Raw genomic sequence first — 25355 nt, forward strand, 5'->3', positions numbered from 1 at the left:
TCTATAACCGAGAAGGGGCTTGAGTCAGAACTGTATACAACCATTCATTTTGTTATGTTTTCCTTGCCACAAATATAAAAGAGTAAAAGAAAATAAATGACATGAAGCCCGCTTACAGACTTAAACTTTACCAACAGACAACCCAAAGTTCTCTCCTCTTGTTCTGACTGCCTGTCCCCTCGGTAGGAAATTTACAGAAATGTTCCTGGAGGCAGCTTGGGCCTCTTGGTCGAATGGAAAAGCAAATTGGTCTTTTGTGTGAAGGGTGGGTTTTTGTTGTTGCATTTTTCGATGAGAGATTTATGCTTGCATTTTGGCCCATTCACAATACATCATAATGCTTTGCAGACAAACTTATGCTCTTTTCCCAATGATCTAGTGACCTTAATCTCTAACAGTTTGTGGTTTCCTGTTTGGGGAAATGATTGACCAGAAGTCTAAGCTACTCCAGGCTGCACAGCGTTCCCAGGGGGCCTCTATCTGTCTTACTTTTGAATATCCTCCTGTTCACTAATCAAAAAAAAAAAATCTCTTTTAAAAGAAACTTTCTCTACAGATGCTAAATCATCGAAACTCCTGCAATTCAGTTCTCCAGGATTCCTTTTTTTTTTTTTGGCTGCTTTTCTTATCATTCTTCTATTGCAGTCTCTAAGGCCACTGGCGATTCTTTCTGCTTGAAGCAATTAGCAGGACCCACTGGTGCCTTGCCTCTTAACAGAGAGAATTAATTGAACTAATATCCAGCTCAACAAAAGACGATTCCCAAAGGTTTCTTCAAAGGATCATTCCCAAAGCTTTCCCAAACACCAAGACGCAAAAGAAAAATTCAGCTAAGGAGTGCAACATTTAAGAGCCATTCCGACTGGAGGCGAAGCTAGTACCCTTGCTTGGACAAAGGCTTGGCTCCAGTGGTCAGATTGGTTCCCAATCTTGGCCCTTCTCCTCCCTCAGTTTTACAGGGACTCGGGGGTGTATTACACAGAAAGTCTGAGTCCTCAAGGTTACCTGGAAAGGTCTAAGAACAGCAATGTGACTCAATGTGTTGAGTGACACAGTAGTCAAATCTTCAATCAGGCCATTCTTGAAATGAGAGATTTTGCTTCTGGGTTTAAGCAAAGGAGAAGACAAAGAGGCAGGGAAAGTGAGCCTGGAATATCTACTCTCTTGCTCGCCATTCTGCCACTGGCTGGTTTTGCCAAGAAAAATGAAGAAAAGTGAAAGTGACCAACAGGCCCGAGGGGGTGTCCAGTGGTTACACAAACAGTATCTTTCAGCTGAAAAGTGATTGCCAATGCTCACAAGCTCACACTAAATCACAGAGCTGCATGCGAGGGGAGGGGAACGAGAAGCAAAGCCAACTTGAACGCATTCAGAAAGCCAGCATTCCAACACAGGGGTCTTACCAACCACCTGGAACAGCACAGTGAAAAAGTTGCTCAAGAACGACCTGGGGTTAGGTTGTTCTGCTAAATTTGAATATGAAAGTCCTGGAGGTCCTTTCTAAGGGACATTTTCTCTCCTTGTTGATCACTTATCTCCCAAGAATGTCCGCTGACCATTATCAATAAATACATTTGAATGTGCAGGACACACCCCTAGAAGGGAGCCCCCAAAAGGGGTGTCTTCCTTGTAACATACCAGAGGGCAGCCTCAAGGTCATATTCAAAGGCCAACTCCAAGGGTTACAATATGCTTGCCAGAATCATTACCCTTCTAAAAGGGGGCCAAGGAGCCAATTTCTTTCCACATCATGAAATGCATTTAATTAACATGTATGAATTTGCACACAAACTAGTCAACCAGAAACAAGCCTGCTCCCACCCCCAAAATGCTTAAATTTCTAGGTAGTTAAATTTGTAGCACCAATCTGCGCTGTTAATAGAGTAGTTGGTGAGGTGCTGAAAGTGTCCAGTCCAAGCTCTGTAAGTCCAACACACACAGAACTTTGAGCGTTTTATGCAAAGTAACCAATGTAAAATACCTCACTGATTTATTATTTGCTACAATCCAATGTAACATTTTATGTGTGTGTATGTATATATATGTATATATATACACACACACACATATGTATATATGTATCCATATTAACATTTTATAATTATTTAGTTAGGATCAGTCTATTACCAACATTGATTTCATTGTTTTCAATGAGCCTCCTGGAAAATGTAAAAATTATGTGTGCCTCACTATCTATTTCAGTTATGAGGCACTAGTGTGCCTTGTGTTATGTTTATGCTGTCAAGAACGGATTTCTCCACCATAGCTGCCAAATGACAGAAGTAGCCTTCAAGGTCAGCTACTCTTGGCTGCAGTCTGCAGTGTCATCAAGCTAGATAGAGTAAGGCACCTGGAGACATGGCACTATAGGGGCACAGCGGATACTCCAAACTATGTCTGCCAACGTGGAGTGCATGAGCTGCACATATAGACACACACACACACACACACACACACACACACCTCACCCTATCGACTCCTCCTGATCCTCTGTCATTACCACTATTCTCAGATTCAAAAGTAATAGTATTGCTTGCTGGACGTGGAGAGGCTTGCCTGGGATGGTGTGAGGAGCAAACCCACAGTGCAGCTTTGGGAAGATAGGCCCACTTCCCAGCTAGTTAACCCCGGTGCCAGAGGACAGCAGCATGGCTTTGCTGGGGGAGCAATCCTAAGCAGTCTGCAAGGGACATCAACAGGAACACTGAAGCCCTCAAAAGTCAAGTCGTTAGGAGATTGGAAGGGAGTTTGTTCAGTGTTCGGTGAGCAGAGCGTTCCTGGGTTGCAGACCACCAGGGACTCTGGCTGGCCTTCTGTCACTCTCTTCTCCCGTGACACTCTTGCCTTTCACTTTGAGAGGATATAGTTCTCTGTGAATGGAGATTGCTTTGTCCTCCTTGACAAGGGAACCGAGCAAGAGAGCAAGTAGGCATTCCTCCAAAGAGACGGGGGGGGGGGGGGGGGGGGCGGCACTTTCCAGGAGTCCAGTTCCCATCTGGAGAGGTCAGTCTCTAGAGCCCACCCAGGAGGGCAGCAAAGTTAAGGAAGCCATACTAACTTCACAAAAGAAAGCAAGTAGCTGACTTTTCCTTATCAAAGAGACAGTTTTTATCTCCACTGGAAAACCCAGTGTCAGTCAGGTACAAGAGCCTCTTTCCCACCCTCTCAAAGGCGCTATTCATCACTGTAACCCTATTAGCTTGCAATTAGGTTGGGGTGGCTCACTTTCTTTAATAGTACAGCTCCCTCATTTGGAGAATAAAGCATCCATTTCCCCATTCTTTCTAGAAAATGTCAAACAGGCTAAAAAGATGGCACGAATCTCTGTAACAGATACAGAGACTGTCCGGAGGATGCAGAAACAAATTGAGCAGCAGACTGATAAGAGACAGTGGGGGAATAGAGCAGGAAAATCAGGCCAGGAAGGTCAGGACCACATCCCTAAGGGTTCAGCTTTCATTCAGCCACATGTCACATAGGAATCCTGCCCTTGGTTGCCTTGACAGTTCTCTTGTGACAAGACTTGTTTGCAATAACAATAGCACCACAGTTAATAACAGATTGACCCACGGCCAGGGCAAGGTTGAAAATCTCACACAATATAAGCTGGGCAATTCCTTCAATAGAATCCTCCTAGGAAGAGCCCTGTAGGTTGCTGTTGTGGCTTCTTCCTGGTGTAGTGGGAAGTATAGGAAGCCTGTTTTTTCTTCTCAGACCAGAGCCAGCTGCCACTGAATTAAGTTATGGGTTCTCAGAAGAAGGAATACAGGGCTGAGTCAGACTGAATGAAAAGTAGTTCACATAATGATGGAGGTGATGGTGACAGTGGTTGATGATGGTGGAGGTGGTGGTAGTGGTGCAGGGGGAGGTGATGGAGGTGGTAGTGGAAGAGAGGTTGGTGATGGTGGGGGTGGAGGAGGAGAAGGAGGAAGAATAGGAGGTGGTGGTGGAGGAAGTGGTAGGGATAGTCAGGGTAGTGGAGGAAGAAGAGGAAGAGAAGGAGGAGGAGATGGTGGTGGTAATTGTGGTAGAGGAGGGGGGTGGAGGTTATGGAGGTGTAGGGGGGGAGGTGTGGTAAATGGAGAAATGGAGAATGCAAACAAAACACAGGCATTGGCTTTGCATCCTGACTCTAGACTAACAGAGCCTAATAGTACCCCAATCTAAGCAATAAACATGAGTAAGGACTTTTTTTAATGACATTTTACTGTCTCCTTCTCCATCTCAGGAGGTGGTGTTAAACATTTCTTTGAGATCCACTGAATTCCACCGAATGGTCCAGTCCTTTTGAACATCTGCAGCATCATTTTTTGAAACCTCTGACCCTTCTCACACCATCTTTGCAAAGTCATCTGACAGAGTTGCCTCTTTGTAGCAGTTGTCTTTCAATGCCACTGGATTTAAATAAGTACCTCTCAGTTAACCAGCCACCAGCTCTCTGACTCCACAAAACAAAGTCTGTTGTCTATTATCTTTCCAAACTACCCTCACTCTGCCACACTTGGGTTATCCCAGAGTTGCCCCTAAACAACATACTTTTTGAAAAAAGTTTTTACTTTTCTTGTTGCCCTAAACAATATACTTTAAAATTTTTTCTTAGCATGAAATATGTTCAAACAACAAAGTAAATCTCTAGCAAAATGGCAGTGTTCACCCAACAGAGCAACTTAACCAAACTGTTCCCCGGTAAATCTATCATTGGATGGCTTGATGCAATGAGAGAGTAAGATTGCACGCTGGCTTGCAGCATCTTGGGCATTTCATGATACTTAAGTTTAGAGACTGGCCATGAAAAGATGCTACTACCTACATTCAGGCGAAATCGTACTATTTCACAGCTATGTGCGTTCTCTGCCAGTTGTTTGCTGGCATGCTTAAGGATTAAAAAACAGTTGCAAGGCCTGAAGATGCCCCTCACACAAGGCATTCGTTCAGTTCATCAGAGTCTTTGCTTGGCTTGTGACCAGCACAGGTAAGCCAACGTCACAAGGGCCAGCAGGAGGAAGTGGCTTCTGCGCCTACACTATTTTTATGTGACTCTAAAGGGACAGTTGCTTGTCGGTGATAGGCTACGCTGAAGGTATAAGGAAAGGATGCCCCTGTCCCGTGATGAGTGTCCTTCTCCTCCATAATGGTTCACTGGAAGTTACCTTATCGTTCCTGAAATTTCTCAGGGAATAGTACTGACATTGCCTTCATTGTCTTCAGAAGGCATAGAAAAAGGGGTTCCCATCAGTTTAAGGTCAATAAAGTCTGCTTCCCTTTCCCCCAACCCCCTCTGGCTCAAAGATGCCTGGATCCAACCAACAACTGAAGAACTGGGCTGATTTAAATGTTTTTCTTGGTAGGCTCTGTCATTCATCAGACGCAGACTCCTGGCCCCAAGTACCATTAACATGTGTCACTAGAAGATGTTCTGAAGGAAATATAAACAATTAGAATGAGTGCTAAAACAAGCTAAACTAGGAAGATGTAGCCTTTCAACTTCTAAATCATGTTCATTAATCGGGGCCTACTCAGCTAAAGGAAGCTCTATCGATAGCCTTGGTAAGTAAATAAAACACGGGGTCTGGGAGTTAAGCTTTCAGTCTGCTAGTGAAGCTGAGAAATGTTAGGACCCTGAACTCTGAAGATGCAATTAAGGGACATTTAATGAGCTGTAGAATGATACATGACAGGGAAATGTAACTTTATATTTACAATTTCCTGACTAGATGAACTTTTAAACACAGCACATCAAGTCCTATCCTGGGGCCACTTAGCTTTTAAAAGCACAAGTGTATGTTAGTGAGAATGTCCATTTAGCTAAGATACCTTCTCAAACACGGTCACTGCTGGCTGACTGACTTGCAAGAGGTAGGTTCTCATTCAAGGGCAATGTGTAGGACCGAGCCCCACTGGCTTGGTTGTAGCCATCTGTAGCTCCTGCTTGCTGAAGCACTGATTTCACACAGAAGGGTCACATGGTCAGGGCTGCCTTTGGTTATGCTGCCCATGCACTTTTTAGGGAGATGAGAACTACGGCCAGATGAAGGGAAGCTGAAAACATTTTCATACCTTTTCTGGAAAAAACAGCACAAGGAAATGTCTTTTTTTATATATAAAGAATCAGGGGACCAGGGAAACTTTCCAAGGAGCTGAAGTTTCAAGCCTGCAGATCTATGGGATGAATATGGGTTGTGTTTCTTAGATTCTAGAGACATGCTATTTGCTGGCCACCAATTCTATTACTTTGAAATAGGCATACAACCTCTAATCTATATTTACAAGAATATTTACATTTGACTTGTTTGTAAATGCTGTTGAACTAAGGATGGAGGATCACATATATAATCTAATCAATAGTAATTAAGGTGGCAAATAATTTGTGCTTACCATTAACTGTCTACATGGACAGTCTACCTTTCTTTTTTCTGTTACTCCACCCTTTATTTCCCTCCTTCCTTCTTTACAAAATGACTGCATGCCATTTTATACGTCTTGCTAGGAGAGGCAACTAGGGACACCAGTACCTTTAATGGGGCTGGCCATGGCTGGGTGATTCTTAAGCTCCCCCAATGCTCCAAATGTAAAGGGAGTCTCGAGAGCCACAGCTGCAGTGGAGGCCGAGCTTTGGGGCAGCAGGAAAGAGAAGATTAAAGGAAGCAAAGTGTATTAGTGACATCTGCGCTCCATCAAGACTTTTATCGCTTCCTTTGTTCCCGTGACAATTCTTTTTCCATCTATTAAGGGTTATTGAGTTGTCTGCCATGCACCTGGTCCTGGACCAAAATATGGATCTAGAGTAGTGAACCAGGAGGTACACAGCTGCCCGGAGAATGCTTATTTTCTATGAGATAAAATACATTTTTACAGGTCTGAAATAAAAGGGAAGGGGTATTTCAAATTCTAAGAACTTTGACTTCTGACCCTGAATGATCTTTAACACTACCACCAAAACGATGTAATAGCATGTAATTTACAGGGCTAATCACAGGCCCAGCACTTGGCTGACAGAAGCAGGCACAAAAGATCATGCTCATAGTTTTCTGTTATTTGGGATTAAGGGATCATTTCGTATTCGTTAGGGAAGGTGTCAGAATTTGCTCTGACGGCAGATCAGGGTCTTTTCTCCACCACAGTCTCATAATTCTTTGCATCAGGTTAGGGTTTCAGCACATTTTCCCCACAAAGCAGCCCAAATGTTTACAATGGTGTAAATTAAATCTTTGCAAAATAGTATCAAATGTGCCTTCATCAAATTCATGCACACACACACACACACACACACACACTCACACACACACACACGCAACACACACACCACACACACACACTCACACACACACTCTCACACACACACACTCACACTCACACACACACACACACACACACACACATACACACATACACACTGGGTGTGTGCTTGCATATGTGTGTGATACATGCTGAAGAATACCTAGTATCATAGCTTACCTATAAGTTTAGAAGCCTAGTATAAATCATCTGCTGGGAACATTGAACTCTGCATCCAGGAGGATGTAGCCCTGCCCACTGAACTCATGAGCATGGCCTGATGGGAGGCTCCATCTCCACCCACCATTCTGGCAAGGACTACACAAGAGGGGCTCCAGGCTTGCCTACACTTTCTTAGAGTTAAAAACATCTAGAAGTGGGGCTGGAGAGATGGCTCACTGGCTGATCTTCCACAGGTCCTGGGTTCAATTTCTAGCAACCATATTGTGGTTCACAACCATCTGCAATGGGATCTGATGCCCTCTTCTGGTGTGTCTGCAAACAGCAACATTGGACTCACATACATAAACAAATCTTTTTTAAAAATCTGTGGGACTTCAGCCCTGCTTCTGAAGATGGTAGAGTCAGTGCACCAGGGAAGCTTCAGCCTCACCTGAGGTCAGCATACCAATGAGGCTTCGACTCCACCAGTCACCCTAGTGAGGACTGTACACCGTGAGGCTTCCGTTCTATCTTTGCCCCAGGGAACAAGGTGCCCGTGCACCTGGGAGTCTCTGGTTCTACCCATTGTCCAAGTGAAGAGTGTGTGTCCATGAGACTCCAGCTCTGCCTCATGCATCATACCAGTGCATGCAGTCAGTGTACTCCTCCCGTTGGCTTAACGACGTCAGTGTACCCATAAGGCTTTGGTCCCAGTGTTCACAGGGTTCATAGAAGGTTCAAGCCCTACTTGTCACCCCTGAGAGGATTATAGGTCCATATGGCTTCAAAGTCACTCATTGCTCTAAGGAAGACTATGCACCTATCAGAGTCTAGCTGATCAGGGTTCTCAGTGGGGGTGGGGGGGTGCTCCTCAGGAGAGTCAGATGATAACAATAACATAATGTGGAAATACTAAAGAAGACCCAAAAGTGAAATACTAGAAATGAAAACTGCAGGAAATCAAATAACTCTGTGGAAAGGCCTCACTAGCAAACTGGAGGATGGCCCGAAAATATAAGGTTGAAGACAAGATGGGAATATTGATCATTCCAACAAGGAGGAAGATAAATTAGTAAGAAATTTGTCAAGATATTTGGGAAACTATGAAAAGATCAAATCAAAGAATCATGAGCATAAAAGGAAGTATTCTCTTCCAAAGGCAAGGAAAATATTTCAGTGAAATGATTGCAAGAATACTCCCAATACCCCAAAACTAGGGAAAGAGATGCCTGTTGGGATATAGGGGGCATTCAAAATACCAGACAGACAAGATCAGAAAAGGGCTGTCCCTCATTACTTTAGAATTAAACTATTAACTTGTGTAGGAGAAAACGCAAGCATGAGTGGCTGACTGGCCTCCTTGGCACACTGTGCTTCTAAATAAGAACCATAGCACACCATGCTCCTGAAGTCCAAACACTTGAGTTCTGAAGTAGCCAGAGTAGCTTGCCATTGGCCTGCAGAGGAGTCTGCACTCTCAGGTCTCCTCTGATATGCTTTTTCTGCATAGATGCCCTGGTGGTCTGAATGCTTCCTATCTAATCCAAGGTATTGTGCTTACCAACCACGGTCATAGGCTATGTAAGTGGTTCCTCGTGTGCAATAAGCATACTCTGTTCCTTGAAAGCTTCTCTGGAGTGGTTTATGTTTACTGACCCACACGCATTGCTGTCTTGTCAGGGGACGCCCCTTTAACAGGGGCATGTGTAGAACTACAAAATTCTGGAAAGTGGCAAGCAAAACACCAACTCACGTGTAAAAGGGCATCTACCAGAATAACAGCTCACTGTCAACTGAAAGTTTAAGAGTCAAGAGAGCTTGAAATGATGTGTTTCAGGTTTTGAAAGACAACAGCGAGGATTATCCCACGATAAAAATAGGATTAAGAAAGTCGTGCCCACTAAGCCTACCGAAGATCCTTGAAGACTGAAGAGAAAGGCAGACACATCCATAAGGCTACAGGGAAGAGCAAATCACTCTTGAATAACAGTTAAGCAAAAAAAGGAGTAGGAAGACTGACTACCACCCACTCCCACTCCAAATGACAGGAAAAAAATATGCAGTTTTCAATACTAACTCTGAAGAGTGATAGTCTCAATTCCCCCATCCGAAGACAGAGACTAGCAAGTTGTTGTAAAAGGTAACCGACTGGATATGTCCCTACAGAGGGACAGCTAAGTACATAAAGGTATTGGCTGACAGCCTGGTAGCCTTGAGTTCAATCCATGGAATCCACATGGTAAAAGGGAAGAACTTCCTCCCACAAGCTGCCCTCTTACCCATCCACAGAAGCTTGGCACCCCCACCCAGCAAAATTAATTTAAAAAAAAAATCAACAGTAGGATTCATCTATTTGTTGTTGCCAAGAAACAGATCTCATCCCAAAGGACAGGTGCTTCCTTAGGGTGAAAGAGGAAAGCTATCCCAAGCAAATGGACCCAGGAAACAAGCCAGTCTTGCTGGTCTGATATCTGACAAAATAGACTTGAAACAAAAACTAGACAGAAGAGATAAATGAGGTCACGTCATACAGCTTAAGAAGAAAACCCATCAAGAGAACACTACAATTCTGAGCACACATACTGATCACGGGTGCGCCTGATCTCATAAAGCAAATGTTACTAACAACACAGATCAGTCTCAACACAGTAATCATGGTAACTGTGATGCCCTACTCTTCACCAATAGACAGCCCATTATCCTGTCCTAAGAAAAACAGAAAGTCGGGTGTGGTAGGTGCTGTAATCCCAGTGCTACAGAAGCAGAAGCAGGCAGGTCTCTGTGAGTTCAACACCAGCCTCGTTTACTTATAAAGATCCAGGGCAGACAGGGTAACACAGTGAGACCCTGTCTTATTAAAGACAAACAGCCAAATAAAATAAAGTAATAAGTTGAAATAAACAGAGAAACAGCTAAATGGTATCATGGGTCAAATGGACTTAAGTATTCCAGTGTAGAGCACACACTGTTCTCAGCAGCCCTGGATCACGATCTAATTAGATCATATCTTAAAACACAAAGCAAGTCTCCACATACACAAGAAAACTGACACAACTTCTTGTATTCTCTTGATTTGCAACGCCGTAAATTTCCAGATCATCAGCAAGGGCAACAGCAGAGCATGCGCAGGATCTCAGAGATGAGATAACACTGGTGCACGGGTGCTTGAAGAAATCAAGGAGAAAGTCAATACATTCCTAGAAACTGAAAATAACAACACCACAAACTAAAAAAAAACCCCTACAGTCTTAAGAAGGAAGCTTATCGCAGTAAGTGCCCATGTTAAGAAATCAGAGAAATTGCAAGTAGGTAACTTATTTATATATCCTAGGGAACTGGGAAAACAAGAAAAACCAGGCCTCAAATCAGTAGAAGGAAAGTAATAATAAGATCAGGACAGACATTAACAATGTGAAAATGAGAAAAAAAAAAAAAAACAATGAAACAAAGAGTCAATTCTTTGAAAAAAAATTAAATTAGATTGACAAAGCCTTAGCCAAGCTAAACAAAAGTCTTGAGTGGACAAAATTAGAGATGAAAGTCGTGAAAGATGCTGATGAAACTCAGAACTCACTAGGACACACCTTTAAAAGCATATATTTTATAATTCCGAAAATCTAAAACAAATGGATGGCTTTTTAGATGAAATGATGTCCCCAAACCAAACCAAGACAATTTAAAGTGACCTCAAGCAGTGAGGCCAATATCAAAAACAATTCTTTCACCTAAAAGTAACTCACCACCTAGATGGATTCATGGCTGGACCCATCGGACCTCCAAAACCTAATACTAATGCTTCCCAAAGAATTCCATAATATAGAAAAGGAAGGCACACCACCGAATTCCTCTGACAAAGCCAGCATTGTTATTATAAAGAGACAGCAAAACAAAACAAAACAAAACAAAACAAAACAAACAAAAGGCCTGAAGATTAATCTCCCTAATGAACATAGTTGGAAAAAAGTCAACAAAATATTTGCAAAACACTTTCAAAAAAATTGTTCATCATGGTCAAGTTCGTTTGATTGTTGACATTTCGTATAGATCAACAAATGCAACACATCCGCAAGTGGACTCAAAGACAGATAGTACAAGGCCCTATCGATAGATCTGCACCTATCAGAAAAGGTTTTGAATGAAGTCCAACAATCCTTCTGTGACACATCTCTATTACTACTGGGCTAGCCCATGGATTCTGTATCTTACAACAGAGATATCTGTGTATCCCTGTTTATTGCTGCTCTGTTCGTAATGGCAAGGAAATAAGATCTATCAGTAGATGAATCAATAATTATACATAGTGAAATTTCACTCAGCCACAAAGAATAATTAAGTTATAAAAAGCCCAGGAAAGTGGGTAGAACTGTAATTTTTCTATTGGGTGAGTTAGCACAGGCTCAGAAAGGAAAACACAGAATGTTCTTTCTCATATGTGGATCTTAGCTTTGTGTGTATGTGTGTCAGTCTGTGTGTGTGTGTGTGTGTGTGTGTATAATATAAAAACCTTAGGACACAACTGAAGGACTACACTTTTGCTCTGCTGAGTTGGGTGATGGCTTCTTAGGTACAACAATAAGGCACGCACAATGAAAGAGCTCAGAGATCAAGGAGAATTCGCCCAAACCAGGAACTGCGGGTCTTGCTGGACACCATGGCGAAAATGCAGACAACCCCGAGAGCTGATAAGACACTAGCATGAACTCTGGAAGGAACACTTACGCTCAACTGTTCAAAGACAAACCAGTAAGTGGACAAGAAAATCAAGATAGAAAGTTCTCCAAATCTTTATATGCCTGTACTGGGGCATATAAAGTTTGCAAGACCAAGGGGCCTCTCTTCCCAATGATGTCCGACTAGGCCATCTTCTGCTACATATGCAGCTAGAGACACGAGTTCTGGGGGTACTGGTTAGTTCATATTGTGGGTAGGGGAGCAGGGTAGGGGGAGGGTTTTGATTTCAGATTGTTTATTTATTATCAAATTGTTTATTTTATATCATTAAAAGTAATCAACTCCTGTGTATTTATCTCATGCCCTACAACTTGGTCATGCTTATCCAAGGAGGTGTTTTTTGTTTTGTTTTGTTTTGTTTTGTTTTTGTTTTGTTTTTGTTTGTTTTTAAATTGATTCATTTGGACTTGCTACATAGACTATGATATTTATCATCTGGCTCTTTTTTATCTTTTATCTCTTTTGTTGTTGTTGTTGTTGTTGTTGTTGTTGTTGTTGGTTTGGTTTGGTTGGGTTTGTTTTTTTTTGTGTTTGTAGACACAAAAGTTCTTTCTGTGTAGCTCTGGCTGGCCCAGAACTTGCTATCTAGACCAGGCTGGTCTCAAACTCACAGAGATCTACCTGCTTCTTTCTCCCAAGTGCTTGAATTAAAGGTGTGCCCACTATGCCATTCTCCTTTTCCTTTCATAGAGCTGCATTTTCCACAGAATGTTTTGTTTTCTTCCTCTTTAAAAATCTTATTAAATGTTTCTTGCCGTGCAGATCAACTGACAGCAAATTCCTTTCCTTTCTGTTGTCTAAGAATGCCTAGCATATATCTACCTTGTTTATTTGTTTTCTGTGTGTCCTGTCTGATGGTCTCTGAGTGGTTTACAGACAGCATCAATTTGCATAAATTTCCTCTCATTAACTGCTTACAATGATACTTCTGTTGCTTTTTATACATTCTCCCTGTGGTCATATCAGTGCAGGAAAGACACTCTTCTCTTTCTCTTGTCACTTGGAAGCTATCCTGTGGAGTAGAGAAGCTGTTTTGTTCTGTTTTGTGTGTTGGTGTTTGCAGTTCTCGTGCTATATCTAAAACTTCCTGATTCTCTCTTTCCTCAGCAGTACCCAGTCCGCTAACAAACGGGACAACACCATTCTTAATGTCCGTGATAGCATCTTGATTACAAACATTTCTGCCTCTACTCTTGGAATTTCCACATCTCCATATCTAGTATCTACCTGTCCGTACATTTCGCTGTTTTCTAGGAAAGTGCTAATCAAGTATCTTCTGTTTTGTTTTAAAATTCCTCGTCTGGAATGTTGCCATTCTTGGCGGGTCCCATTCTGGGTCTAAGGAGGAGTATCCAGTGTCTTCAAACCGCACTTGCCAAGTCTTGTTGAAAGGTTGGCACTTTGTACTTGGGAGTAAGAACTGCAAAAAAACAGGCCAAGATAAGCAGCTGAAAGACTTGAAATGCAAGCGCTTCACAGTTGCTATCTCTTGGGAGCCTGTGCTTACAGACTTCAAACTTCTCAGAACTGTGGGCCCCTTTTTCAACTTTCTGGTGGCGGTAGAACTCTTCATGCAGGTATGATCATTTCCCAGGTCAGTTGCACCCATTTGCCATGCTGTACTAAAAACAAGCTACAGCTTCCATCCATCCATGCAGATCCGGAGGCGACAATGTGCTGCAGGACCAGTGGTTAGGGGTATTGCATTCTGTGGTTTGACGTCCATTGAAAAATAAAGCATACAACTAGTCAACATTTAGAGAGGTGTCATGTAAAGATGGCTTCCCAGCTGCCAACGAATGAAAGTAGATCAAGACTGTTGGAGGTAGCCTGGGCTGAGCACTAAAATCTGTTAGGTTGTATTAAATGTATTTTCAACTAGCACTATGTCTAACCTACCATGCTTTTGGGGGTGTGGGGGATGGGGATGGCATGCAACCTCACTTTAGGTAAAGCACCAGCAGGCTATGATCAAACTCCAGTAGGTTTGGTGCCGGGAAAGCAGTTGATCTCCTTCCTGGGCAGATTTTGTTAAGATCACGGTATTGGGCAGGGTTTGCAGTGTTTCCCTGCCCTTCTTATTGTCATAAACGTCAGGGAGATGCCACCAATAGTCTCTCGAGAACCTAGATGAACAGCTGGGGTTCCCAGTGCTTTGACTTCTATACTCCTTGTACCAGCATCCAGCCACATGCCTATCACAGTTCCATTTCCTCCTGGGGCTCTGTTTCTACAGATGTCCTCCTCCTTCTGAGGTTGTGTTCTAGTCAGGCAGAGGTGCTTCTCTGTATTTGTCTCCAGTGTGGAGTACTGTGGCTTGCTCTGTGACCATTTTATTCACAATTTTGAGAAGAGCTTTCTCCCTGTATGAATGGTATGGTGACTTCTAAATTTTCCAAGTTCTAGACATGAAAATGGAAATCTGTGAGGCCTTTTCTGCTTTTATAATTTGGGGGGTTTCAGATATAAGCCTGTGTGTGTAAAGAAGAGGGGGTGAGAGGGAGAGGAGAGAGGAGGAAGAAGAGGAAGAAGAAGAGGAGGGGAGGAAGGGAGGGAGGGAGGGAGGGAGAGAGAGAGAGAGAGAGAGGGAGAGAGAGAGAGAGAGAGAATGAATATGCACATGACTGTGGAGGTCAGTAAATAACCCCAGGAGTTAGGCTTTGACTTCCATCTTTTTGAGACAGGGGCTCTTTGTTGCCGGCTGCATACTCTAGGCTAGCTGATACACATGATTCTGGGAATCCTCCTGTCTCTCAGTCCCATCTTGCCATAAGAAGACAGGGCGTGCATAAAAGAGGTTTCAGAAGGTGTGTGTGTATTCCAGGTCCTCACGCCTACCCATGGGTGACAGGTCTTTATCCACTGAGCCATCTCTCCAGCCATCTCACGTCACTGCTTCACTTTTATGAATAGGTGGTTCTTAGATACTTTGGGTAAAAGTTCTTGGTAATAGGCTATGTTTATGAACACTTCTATCCACCGGGGACTGTTTGTAAATATAATCTCTCTTAAGCCTCACGAAAGCTGACCTTTTTCTCTCCCATTGTATAATAAGGAAACTAAAGAGTTAAATAGCCACTCCAAAGGAACAGCCATGAGACCAAGTTCACTGTTTTACCTGACCCCTGAGTGGGTCAGGTGGGTCATGGTGGCTCTAGGCCACCATAGTCTTTTATTACACTGCCCCTAAAAATTCTGACAATGTTCTAATGTGATTTAATCTTGAAGAAATTCAGGTCGGGTCTACCAGGTTACTCTAACTGTACATATCTCAGTTTACCATTCTACCACCCAAAATCTCAGTGTCTGCATTGTCCACAAGCCTTTGCAAAAGCATGGCTGTGCTTGATGTTCACATACAAACCCATAGAAACACCATCACAGACACTTCTGAAGGCCTTCCTCATTCTATCAGAGGTACTGCACATTGACTCAAGTGGAGAGAGTACTGGGAAAAGACTCCTGAGATTTTAGGAATAGTAATAGGCCTACTACTTTCTTACATAAATATAATTTTAAGGGCAATAATGTCTCAAGCCAACCTATGTTGTTCTGGTTCAGTTATATACTTATTGAGGTTCACCATCAATAGCAGACGAGCCAAGAGTAATCACTGCCAGGAGGGTTCTACCAGTTGTCTGCATGAATGCCTGGTCTGTTCCTAGGCCTCCCTGTTCAGTCGGCATTCAGACTGACTGTACAGTTTGTTCTTTCTTTATTGCAACATGCATTATCTGCAACACCAAACGATTTCCTTTTGCTGGAGATTGATATAAAATCCAAACATACCGAGAATACTTATATTTCATTGGAGTTTAAATTTGAGGGTGCCAAGGTCTTCATATTTCTGTCTTTTCCCCAAATTACCTATGTTGGTACCTAATCCCCAATGTGGAGATGTGGAAAGTAACTGAATCATGAGGGTGAGGCTCTTGAGAATGAGAGTAAAGCTTTAAAGCAGTGTTTCTCAGCCTGTGGGTCACGGTCTTTTGGAGGGTTGAAGGACCCTTTCACAGGAGGGTCCCATATCCAGATATTCTACACATGAGATATTTACATTACAATTCATAAAAGTAGCAAAATTATAGTTATGAGGTAGCAATGAAAATAATTTTGTGGTTGGGGCCACCACATCATGAGGCACTGTATTAAAGTGCTGCAGGTTTAAGGTTACGAAGGTTAAGAACCACTGCTATAAAGGGATTCCAGCCTCTTCTGCCATGGAGGACCCTGCACAAAGGCAAGAGAATGCCGACTCCCACTCCCACCACAGAACTCCCCACACACGCTGGGCCTGGTGCTGTGAGCAGCAAGCTTTTGTAGAATGGCGTTACCTACTCGAGTGTTTGTCATAGCAGCCAGGAAGATTGAGACAGCTGATTTTGGGTTGTAGATGCAACAGACGGAGATGCTGAAATATTCTAATGTTCTCTAGTCAGTGTGTTTCCCTTTAGCATCCAGTGATCAGCTTGAAGTGATGGTCAGCCTTGGGAACATTGTATCACCAGGAATGCTGGATGTTCCACCCTAGTGCCAACTGCTTTAGAAAGGACTCGCTTTCCAGGGTGTGTGTGTTTGTGTGTGTGTGTGTGTGTGTGTGTGTGTGCGCGCGCGCGCAACTCAGAGCCCAAATCAAGAACCATTTTGGATTTTGTCATGGTATCTAACTTTTTATGTCTTAAAACACAAGTGCTAAGTACTTTTTGGTTTAGTAAATCGAGGATGATAAATACCTGGTTTGTTATGACAGGTGTCCTTGGTATATCTTTGATATAGTTAAAGTTTCTTTTATTTATTCACTAGACATAGACAAGTGCTTTGAGGCTGCACCTACATAGGTATCAAGTACCCAGGATGGCAGCAGTGTGTCCTAAGGATCACAAAAGGAGAACACACTCAGAAAGGAGGATAGGCTAAGAGCAGACAAGTATCATATTCTCTCAGCAGAGCCCAAAGTGAGGATGGCTGAAATCCTGGCCTGATGTAGTGAGGTTCCCTCTTCCCTAGAATGTAGGGTGTCCTCATGTTCTGCAGGCTAGCAGATTTACACAGGCATTAAACCCTGTGTACTAGAACCAGAAAAGGCGAGCTTTCCCTGGGAATACTCTAAAACACAAGTTGGTGAGTGTTTGTTCAGAAGCTTTCTATACTAGAGTGCATGCTGCACGCTGAGAATCCCCAGGACCATCCCTAACATAGACATCATAGAAGCATACGTTCCTCATGTTAGAAACTGGGAAGGCTTGTGGATCTACAGAAGCAGTATGTGGACAACTTATGAGCGGTGAAAATTGCATAAATGTGTTGAAGACCGGACTTTCTGGTCTAAACCATACAAGGTGCCTTACAGAGCACTGGGTGTTGGGCTTTTGTGCATTTCGGGTACCACTCTTGCCTCAGTGGGCAGAATCCTTTATCACTTCTGCACTCACCCTCCAGGGTTGCCCCACCCATGGGCCATGCCTAGGACCAGAGTTGGGTGAAGAGAGTCGTAGTAGGAAAGGAGCGACACACAGGGGAATTTTTGTCAGATCACCTGCTCTGAGTATCCTCCCTGATAATGGGGGCCGAGGGACAGCTCACTGTGACTTCCGCCGGGGCTTCCTATGGCCAACTAGCTGTTTATGTCAACCCTAAACATAGTGCCTGTTCAGCATGCTTTGCTCTGTTCAGAATGGAGTCATTGCTCACTCCAATACAACAGCCTAAAAGGGCTGGGCTCATGGCAGATCTGAGCAGGACGATCCCCAGTAAAAGCCAATGAGAGCAATTCCTAAGCAGACACACTCCTGGATTAACTGTGATGAGGCTGCTGTTCACATCATAGAGTAAACAACAAGGACAATTGATTGCTATGCAAGGCTAGACATCTTCTTGGCTTTATTTCCTTTAACAAAATAAGTATAAGAGCTTTACTCAAGGAAGTTAAGTTTTAGGAAACTATTAAAAAGACAATTCAAGCAGGGCGTGGTGGCGCATGCCTTTAATCCCAGCACTCGGGAGGCAGAGGCAGGCAGATTTCTGAGTTCGAGGCCAGCCTGGTCTACAAAGTGAGTGCCAGGACAGCCAGGGCTACACAGAGAAACCCTGTCTCAAATAACCAAAAAAAGACAAGTCAAAGAAATAAAATTAAGAAGGCTATCTCTATTTTATAAATAGAATAGGTGATATCTTTTGAAAGGAGGAAGTAAAGTAGGAAATAAAAGGAATTTCCTTCTTTCTGCTCACGGTAGCCGAGGAGTTTGGGGTAGATCCCTGTCCTCCACGGCCCCCGGCTCACCTTGTAGTAATTCATGATCTCAGACAGCCAGGGCTTCACCGACTTCACTGTGTCCTCTCGCAGGTGCTTCTCAACCTCAGCACCGTCACTGAAGTTCTGGTTTCCCACGTGGATGGCTTGTCTCACTTGGGGGAGCGTCAAGAATTTTGCAAAGTAACTTTGCTCCTTGGGTTCCTGCCAGAAGGCACAATGGCAAAGTGTCATGGAGGAAGATGCCAGGCACAGCCCACCGGGAAAGCTGAGACTCCCTCACAACACACAGCACAGTAAACAGGACTAAACTGTTAACTTTTCCTCAGGCTTGATATGTTAATGGAGTGACCCAGGTCAGGTAAACGGGACCCTCTCATAGGCCGAACACAGAGAATCGCCTTCGTTTACAGTCAATATCCAATTTGCCCAAGAATGGATTTTCTTTCTCAGACACTAATCCTTTGCAGTCTGCCTTTTAACTAGCCAGCTCATTGGAGAGAGTGTTGGAAAAAGGAAAGAGGTAAGATTATGTAAGGTAATCACCCCATGACCTTGGCTCTAAAGAAGAAGGTTAAATGGCATTTAAGGGACCAGGATCGGCATAGTGGTTTAAAGCCATTGTCTCTACTTGCTGTTTTCCACCGTTCATTAATATCTCACTGTCTCACCCCCACACAATCAACTGTTTATACTTTAGGGGGTAATTATATCACAGGTCTAAAACTGATACTTAATAAAAGTCATAAAACAAAAGTTACCTACAACCCTTATCAAAAAACAAACAAAAAGGAATACGTATTCATCTCTTAAAAATCCTCCCTGTTAGAGAAATACTGTTTAGGATTTATGTTCAACAGTTCTATGCTTCATTGGCTTTTTTTTTTTTTTTTGGCTGTGAATACATTACTTTCTTAAAAAAAAAAAATCCATCCTAATCACAAATTCTGTTTCTCCGTTTCCTGCCATGTTTTGTTATTGGTAGAATATAAATCCAAAACCACAGGGCTGGGAATCACACCAAAACTGACTTCATATTTTACTTACAAATAGCTCATAAATAAGTCAATTTAAAAACTGAGTGTACTGCGCCGTTCAGTAGACAAAGAGTCCGCACATCCAAACTGCCAAGCTGGCTCTCTCTGTCTCTTATTCACTTAATTCTACACAGAAGATGTCAACTCTGGCCTACTTTTATGAAAGGAACTACTTGAATACTTTAAAAAGTATTCCAGAGGGCTTGAAGTGGGGGCTGCCCTGAAGGCTCCAAACACCTTAAGTTAAAAGTAAGACAAGGCAAATATTTTCAGGAAGGTTGGGTAGTGCCAATTACCTAAGCCGCCTTAAGTGCAGAACAAAGAATGTGGATGCTTTCAAGAGACTCATAGATGAAGCCTAGACCCAGAGCCCTGGGCTGCAGTTCTAGCCTGGATCCTTCACACAACTCCCTACCAGGAACTAGGTCTAGTAGGGATGCTGGGTTAATCAGACATCATTCTAAGCTGTCAAGAACATCACATAATATGGATGTCGACCTAGCAAGTCCAGTAGGAAACAACTCCCACAGGTCAGGAGATGGAATTATCCAGCAAATGTTGGGCATGGTCATCTCGTTTAAAATGAGCTATATTTTTTCAATCAGAGGCAGTTTGGTTTTGCTAAAGTTTTAAGCGCACATTACTACATTCTTTAAATTGTGGCCATTACCGTGCACTGTAAAATGTTGTAGTAATTGGTACATCCTGTCACATTCTGGAAGAAAGATGAACCAGTTGTTACATCTCCATCTAGCAGCTTATCCAGGATCTAGGTCAGAGAGGAAGAAAGAAAAGGACAGTGACAGGGAGTGGTGACATGCACAACTGTCGTTATATCATTACAGTCAGGACATTTTTCATTCTTTTTAAATGATGTATGCATCTATATGTGTGTTCCTGTGTGTGCACATATGCATTCACATGCATGATAGACAAATGCATTGTGTGCATATAGGTGCATGTGCCCACATATAGAGGCCAATGACAATCTATCGCCCCTTAAGCACCTCCATTGCTTTATATGAGACATGTTCTCTCACCCACCCAGTACTCGCTACGTAGGGCAGACTGGACTCCTCAGCACAAGTCCATGCCACTGTGCCCAAGCCCTTGCTTTTACTTGGGTTATGAGCTACAATTGAGGCCTTTGGGATTGCATGGCAAACACTCCACCAACCAAGCTACCTCTCCAGCCCTTATATTTTAAAATCGTTCTCATTTTACTTTCATTTGTAGCAGGCAAATGCCATCCCTCATAGAATGTATATTCTAGGGACACAAATAAGCACGGTGAAGCAGATTATGTTAGGTGTTAAGAGTGGTGTGTGCATCAGGGAACGGCAAGGAGAACAGGAATAGGAGGTGTTATGGGTGTGTGTGCCTGTGTGTAAGGGACCCTGAAAACAGAAGTGTCACTTAGAAGATGACATTCAAATTATGACCCATTGGCTGGAAGAAAGTCAAGAATATAGACAATCAGAGAATACCGCAGGCAGAAGATAATAAAGCCAGATGCTTCAACTTGGGGGTTTGCCTGGTGAGAAAGGCTGCTTTCACATGGCCCCTGGTCACACTCACCCACAGTGTGAGCAAAGAGGGCATGGGTTGTGGGCTGAGAGTCAAGGAGCTGGTGGAGTTCAAGGTCTTGGAACTGATGGATGGTATCTATGGGTTCAGTTATCAGCAGGGAGGAGTGGTCACCATGGCTGTTTGGTTTTCTCCAGCTGTATGCTACCAACATGAAGGCAGCAAAGATGCAGCATCAGCCACGACTGTAGCTTAGCCAAAGATGTTGAAGGAATTATCTGTGGAGTTTAGCGGCTTGAATGTGTGACCCTGGGTTTAGGTTGGATAATCAGAGAAATGAAGTCATGGGGCTTAGGGTTCATGAGGAGATGGTGGCTCAACAGGCTGAAAGGTACCAGAGCTGCACAATTGTGAAGTTGGTTCATTAACACAGGTGAGCCAGAGGGAGAGGGTATGGCAACTGAATAAAGGTGATCCAGCTTCAGATTGTGGGTGATGGTTCTGGAAAGATTTTGTTTGGTTTATTCACTTGGTTGTGTTTATTTATTTATTTATTTATTTATTTATTTATTTATTTATTTTTAATCTAGTTTGATTTTGTAGCAGGAATAAGCAACACATGGGAGAACAAGATTGCAGGGGGAAAAAGCAGAGGCTGAAAGACAGAAGAACTGAGTATTGAGACACCATCCACACATTCACCAGGAATTTTGATGGGACTCATAGAGAATGTGAAGAGAGACCCAAGATGTAGACAACTGCCCTGAACAGTCCTTGGCAATGCTCTCTGAGGCTATGAAATGCAGAGCTCAGAGCTTTAGAAGGAAGAAGAAAGTGACCCGGAAGCAGGCCTGGGGTAAGGCTGCTTGAAGATGAAGAAAGGAGGGGGTTGAGAGTTGGGGAGGGGTGGTGTTTGCTTTCTGCTCCTGTTGATGTATTTTAAAGGGCCTTCTGAAAGGATTGTATGACATGAATTCAACACATTCTAAAAAAAAAACAAAAATCAAAAAACAAAAACAAATAAATCCATCAAGAATGAGTTTAGTTTATTAGAAGATAAAATACCATCATCCCAATGTTTGGTGAGGAAACTAAGATTCTTGGAAGTGCACTAACTTGGCCAGGGTATGCACTGCTAATGGCTCTAGCTCCTCCGTGGCCTCAGCCTGTACTCTCCACCATGTACCTGCTTGCTAAACTAACAGTCAGACTGCAGTGCCTCCCTGTGCTCAGTACCTCTGCTTGTGCAGCATCCTTGGGTAAAGGCGTGAGGACTGAGAAGGGTAAGGAACTATACAAAGTCTGTTAGGCATGCTGGGAATTCTGCTCTGGGCTGCATCTGGAGAAATGTCCCCATTTCATCTTTACACTGTGGAGATACCTGCTTGTTTAATAAACCTGTGGGTTCATCACCCCAAGCAGGTGTCTTTCTTTAATTTGTCCACTCTTTGCTAGAAGTTGTACAGCATGCACACATCACTGGTGGAGTCAATTTGCTGGGGTGAGGAGGGTAGGTCAGTTGGTACAGCACTTGCCACACAAGCATGAGGACCCCTGGGGTCGTGTTGTTCACCAGTCCTCTCAGAGCTTTGGAGATGGGAAGAGCTAGATCGCTGGGCTTTCTGATTAGCTTCTCTAGAATTCTCTCCTAGAGAATTTCTCTAGGAGAGTCCCAGGCAAGTGAGAAACCCTGCCTCACAAAGCAACATCAACCTCTGGCCTCCACATAAACATACTTGAACACACATCTCTATAGTGTGTGCACACAAGAACATGTGGGCATATATCACACACACATTTTTAATTTACAAAACCAATAGATTGTTTTCAGTGAGAAATAAAACATTTGCTGTCTAACAAATAATGGGGCTAGATTATTCCAGACTTTTGAAATCTACTTCATAATCAAAACTTGTTTCACAGAGAATGTTCTGTGATTTAGATAGAGCATTGTTAGGAAGAAAATAGAAGGAACAAGAGATCAACCATTTACTCTTGGAGAATTATGGGAATGCCTCTGGATTGTTATAGAATACCCAAGAACTATTGCATGAGGGAAAAACCCTGGGCATGTGGTCAGGAGGACCCATCCCACAACCTCCATGTGACCTTCTATAGCTCATGACCCTCCTCTGGGACCAGCAACCCCATCAGTGCATGCATATGGATAGCTTTGCCTGTTTCCTGTGTTCCCAACAGACGTTTCTACTCTTTTACTAACTGACTCATCTTAAAAATCAGAACCCTGGGTCCTGGGAGCTGCTCAGCCGTTAAGATCACTTGCCGTTCTTGCAGAGGAGCCAGGGTCTGTTGACAGCACATATATGGTAGCTAACAACCAAGTGTAAATCCAGTTCCAGGAGATCTGATGCCTCATTCTGGCCTCTAGGGGCACTAGGAATGCATGAGGTGCACGTCTGTCCATGCAGGCAGACACTCATACACATAAGATAAAATAAAATTTTTAAAGAAAAGAATGAGAACATCAAACAGGCTGAGTCTGTTGGGCTTGAGATTTTGACATCTGTGTCCTCTTGAATGGTCCATCTTTCAGGATGTCTTAGCATTTTTAGCTAGCCTACCAAGCACTGCTTTGTCAATTTCCTTTGAAAACTCAGAGGCTTTAATCTATCACTCAAGATCTTGAGCCAATGGTTGGAGAGACAGCCCATACCTTTAAGGAATATTAGGGGAGGTGTTTTAGTTTTGATTTTCTATTGAATTTAGTTTGGGAGAAACTCCTGTGCCATAGTCTCACTGTCTCTAGCCATACAAAATACTCCTATTTTTCAACAGTTCTCCCAACCTGCGAGTGCCATGGCTGTCATATCATGTGCTCTGCATATCATTTTGCTTCCTTCCTTCTTCAGGCCTCTCTGCTGGTCTTGCTTCAGACACTACTTAACAATCTCTGTGTGTTTCTTCAAAACCATAGTGAATGTTCCTCTCTTGCAAATTAGTCTCACACCACATAAAATGCCTCAATTCTCAAGCATCCCTCTTTCCCCATCTCTACCCCAGCAGGTACCCTAAAGCCTAAAACGTATCCAGAAGAGACTCTTATTGCCAGGGAAAGCTTGATCTTACATGCTCCCGAGACAATTCCTCTTCCTTCGTGTTTACAGCTGCACAAAGCATACTAACTCCACATTTTGCAGCCACATCTGGTGCCCTGACCCAGAATGGAGAGTTTGTGCATCCTGTCTAGGGCTGGGACTTCCCTTTCTCAACCCATCTGCACAGCTTGCTGCTATCAGACTTCAATGCAAACCAAGTCACCTCCCCCAGGGATCTCAGCAGTGTCCTGGTACCCTGCTTGTAAAATGAGCTTCACTTTAAATTGCTTGTTTTCTCCCAAGTCTATATGTCTCCTGTTTGATCCTAATTGGCATATCTGATGCTTCTGAAAGACTATTCACATCCGGCCTTGGTCCAAAAAGACACAATGGCCGTAGGCACATAAAGCACATGAAAGAGCACGCAGATTGAGGTCTTCAGAGTTCATACCTCACATCATTTACCTGTGTGTCAGATAAGATGGTTCTATAGATGCATAGCAAAAGTACTGAAGGAAGATTGTTTGCTTTGCTTTTGCATTGGCCAAAACACACAAGTTCCTGTATCTCAGTATTTAGTGAAACGCTAGACCATAAATAACCAAACTCCACAGGAAAAACGTAGGTAAAGGCTCAAATCATATCATCACTCTCATGTTCAAGTGCTAGGTTAACTGCACACTGTGCCTCTTAGAAGGTGCCCCCCTACAGTACACTATATTTTTTAGACTTTGATCCTGACACCTGGAGGCATATGACTTTGGTTACACGCCAGATCACCTCTATAGCTGAAATATTGCTTGTGGACATAACCCTTCTAAATGTGTCCGAGCATCTGTTGAAGCTCAGGCATTCACTTCCCAGGTTACCTTGCTTCTAATTTCCATATGCTGCAGAATGCCTTCAGGCCCCACACAGCATTTAAAGAAATCGGAACGTCTAATGAGAGCCACAGTTAGATACGCATGCCAGAATGATCTCGGGTTAAAAATACAGCCTAAGTGAACTCAGAGGCGTGCAGGTGGAGCTTCTCTGCATGTTCACTCTTTCGCCTCCTGATCATAGACAGAGGAGGGGATAGATACCATCCCAAAGGCTGGAGCACCATGGTGCGCCTCCTGACCCCTCCTCTCCTCAGATGGTTTTAATTGCTCAAGGGCATCCTGGGGGCCCCCAGCACTCACTTCAAAGGCCTTCATCCACTCCTGCTCTTTGATGTATTTTACGCACTTGCTACACTGCTTCTGGAAGTACTTCTGCTGCTGTTCATCCAACAAGCCAATTTCATATAGGAATGCCGCATACCCTCCTATAATC

The 25355-nt window shown here is 43.3% G+C and overlaps 1 protein-coding gene across 10 annotated transcripts in view; it reads right to left on the reverse strand.

The window, feature by feature from the left end:
* The window catches only part of Cpvl (carboxypeptidase, vitellogenic-like), a 105553-nt gene that overhangs the window by 33564 nt on the left and 46634 nt on the right, over nucleotides 1–25355 (reverse strand). For 7 of the 10 annotated variants that reach the window (XM_006506615.4, XM_006506613.2, XM_006506622.3 and 4 more), the window contains 3 exons: nucleotides 25223–25354; nucleotides 20126–20224; nucleotides 18449–18622 (listed from right to left, as the gene is read on the reverse strand). In XM_006506615.4, the coding sequence (XP_006506678.1) occupies nucleotides 18449–18622; nucleotides 20126–20224; nucleotides 25223–25354 (405 nt within the window). The remainder of the gene's footprint in view (nucleotides 1–18448; nucleotides 18623–20125; nucleotides 20225–25222; nucleotide 25355) is intronic. The other 3 variants (XM_006506619.3, XM_006506617.2, NM_001289714.1) reach the window with 1 other exon arrangement.

Source organism: Mus musculus, chromosome 6 (assembly GCF_000001635.26).
Source record: "Mus musculus strain C57BL/6J chromosome 6, GRCm38.p6 C57BL/6J".
In the NCBI taxonomy this organism is placed as follows: Eukaryota; Metazoa; Chordata; class Mammalia; order Rodentia; family Muridae; genus Mus; species Mus musculus.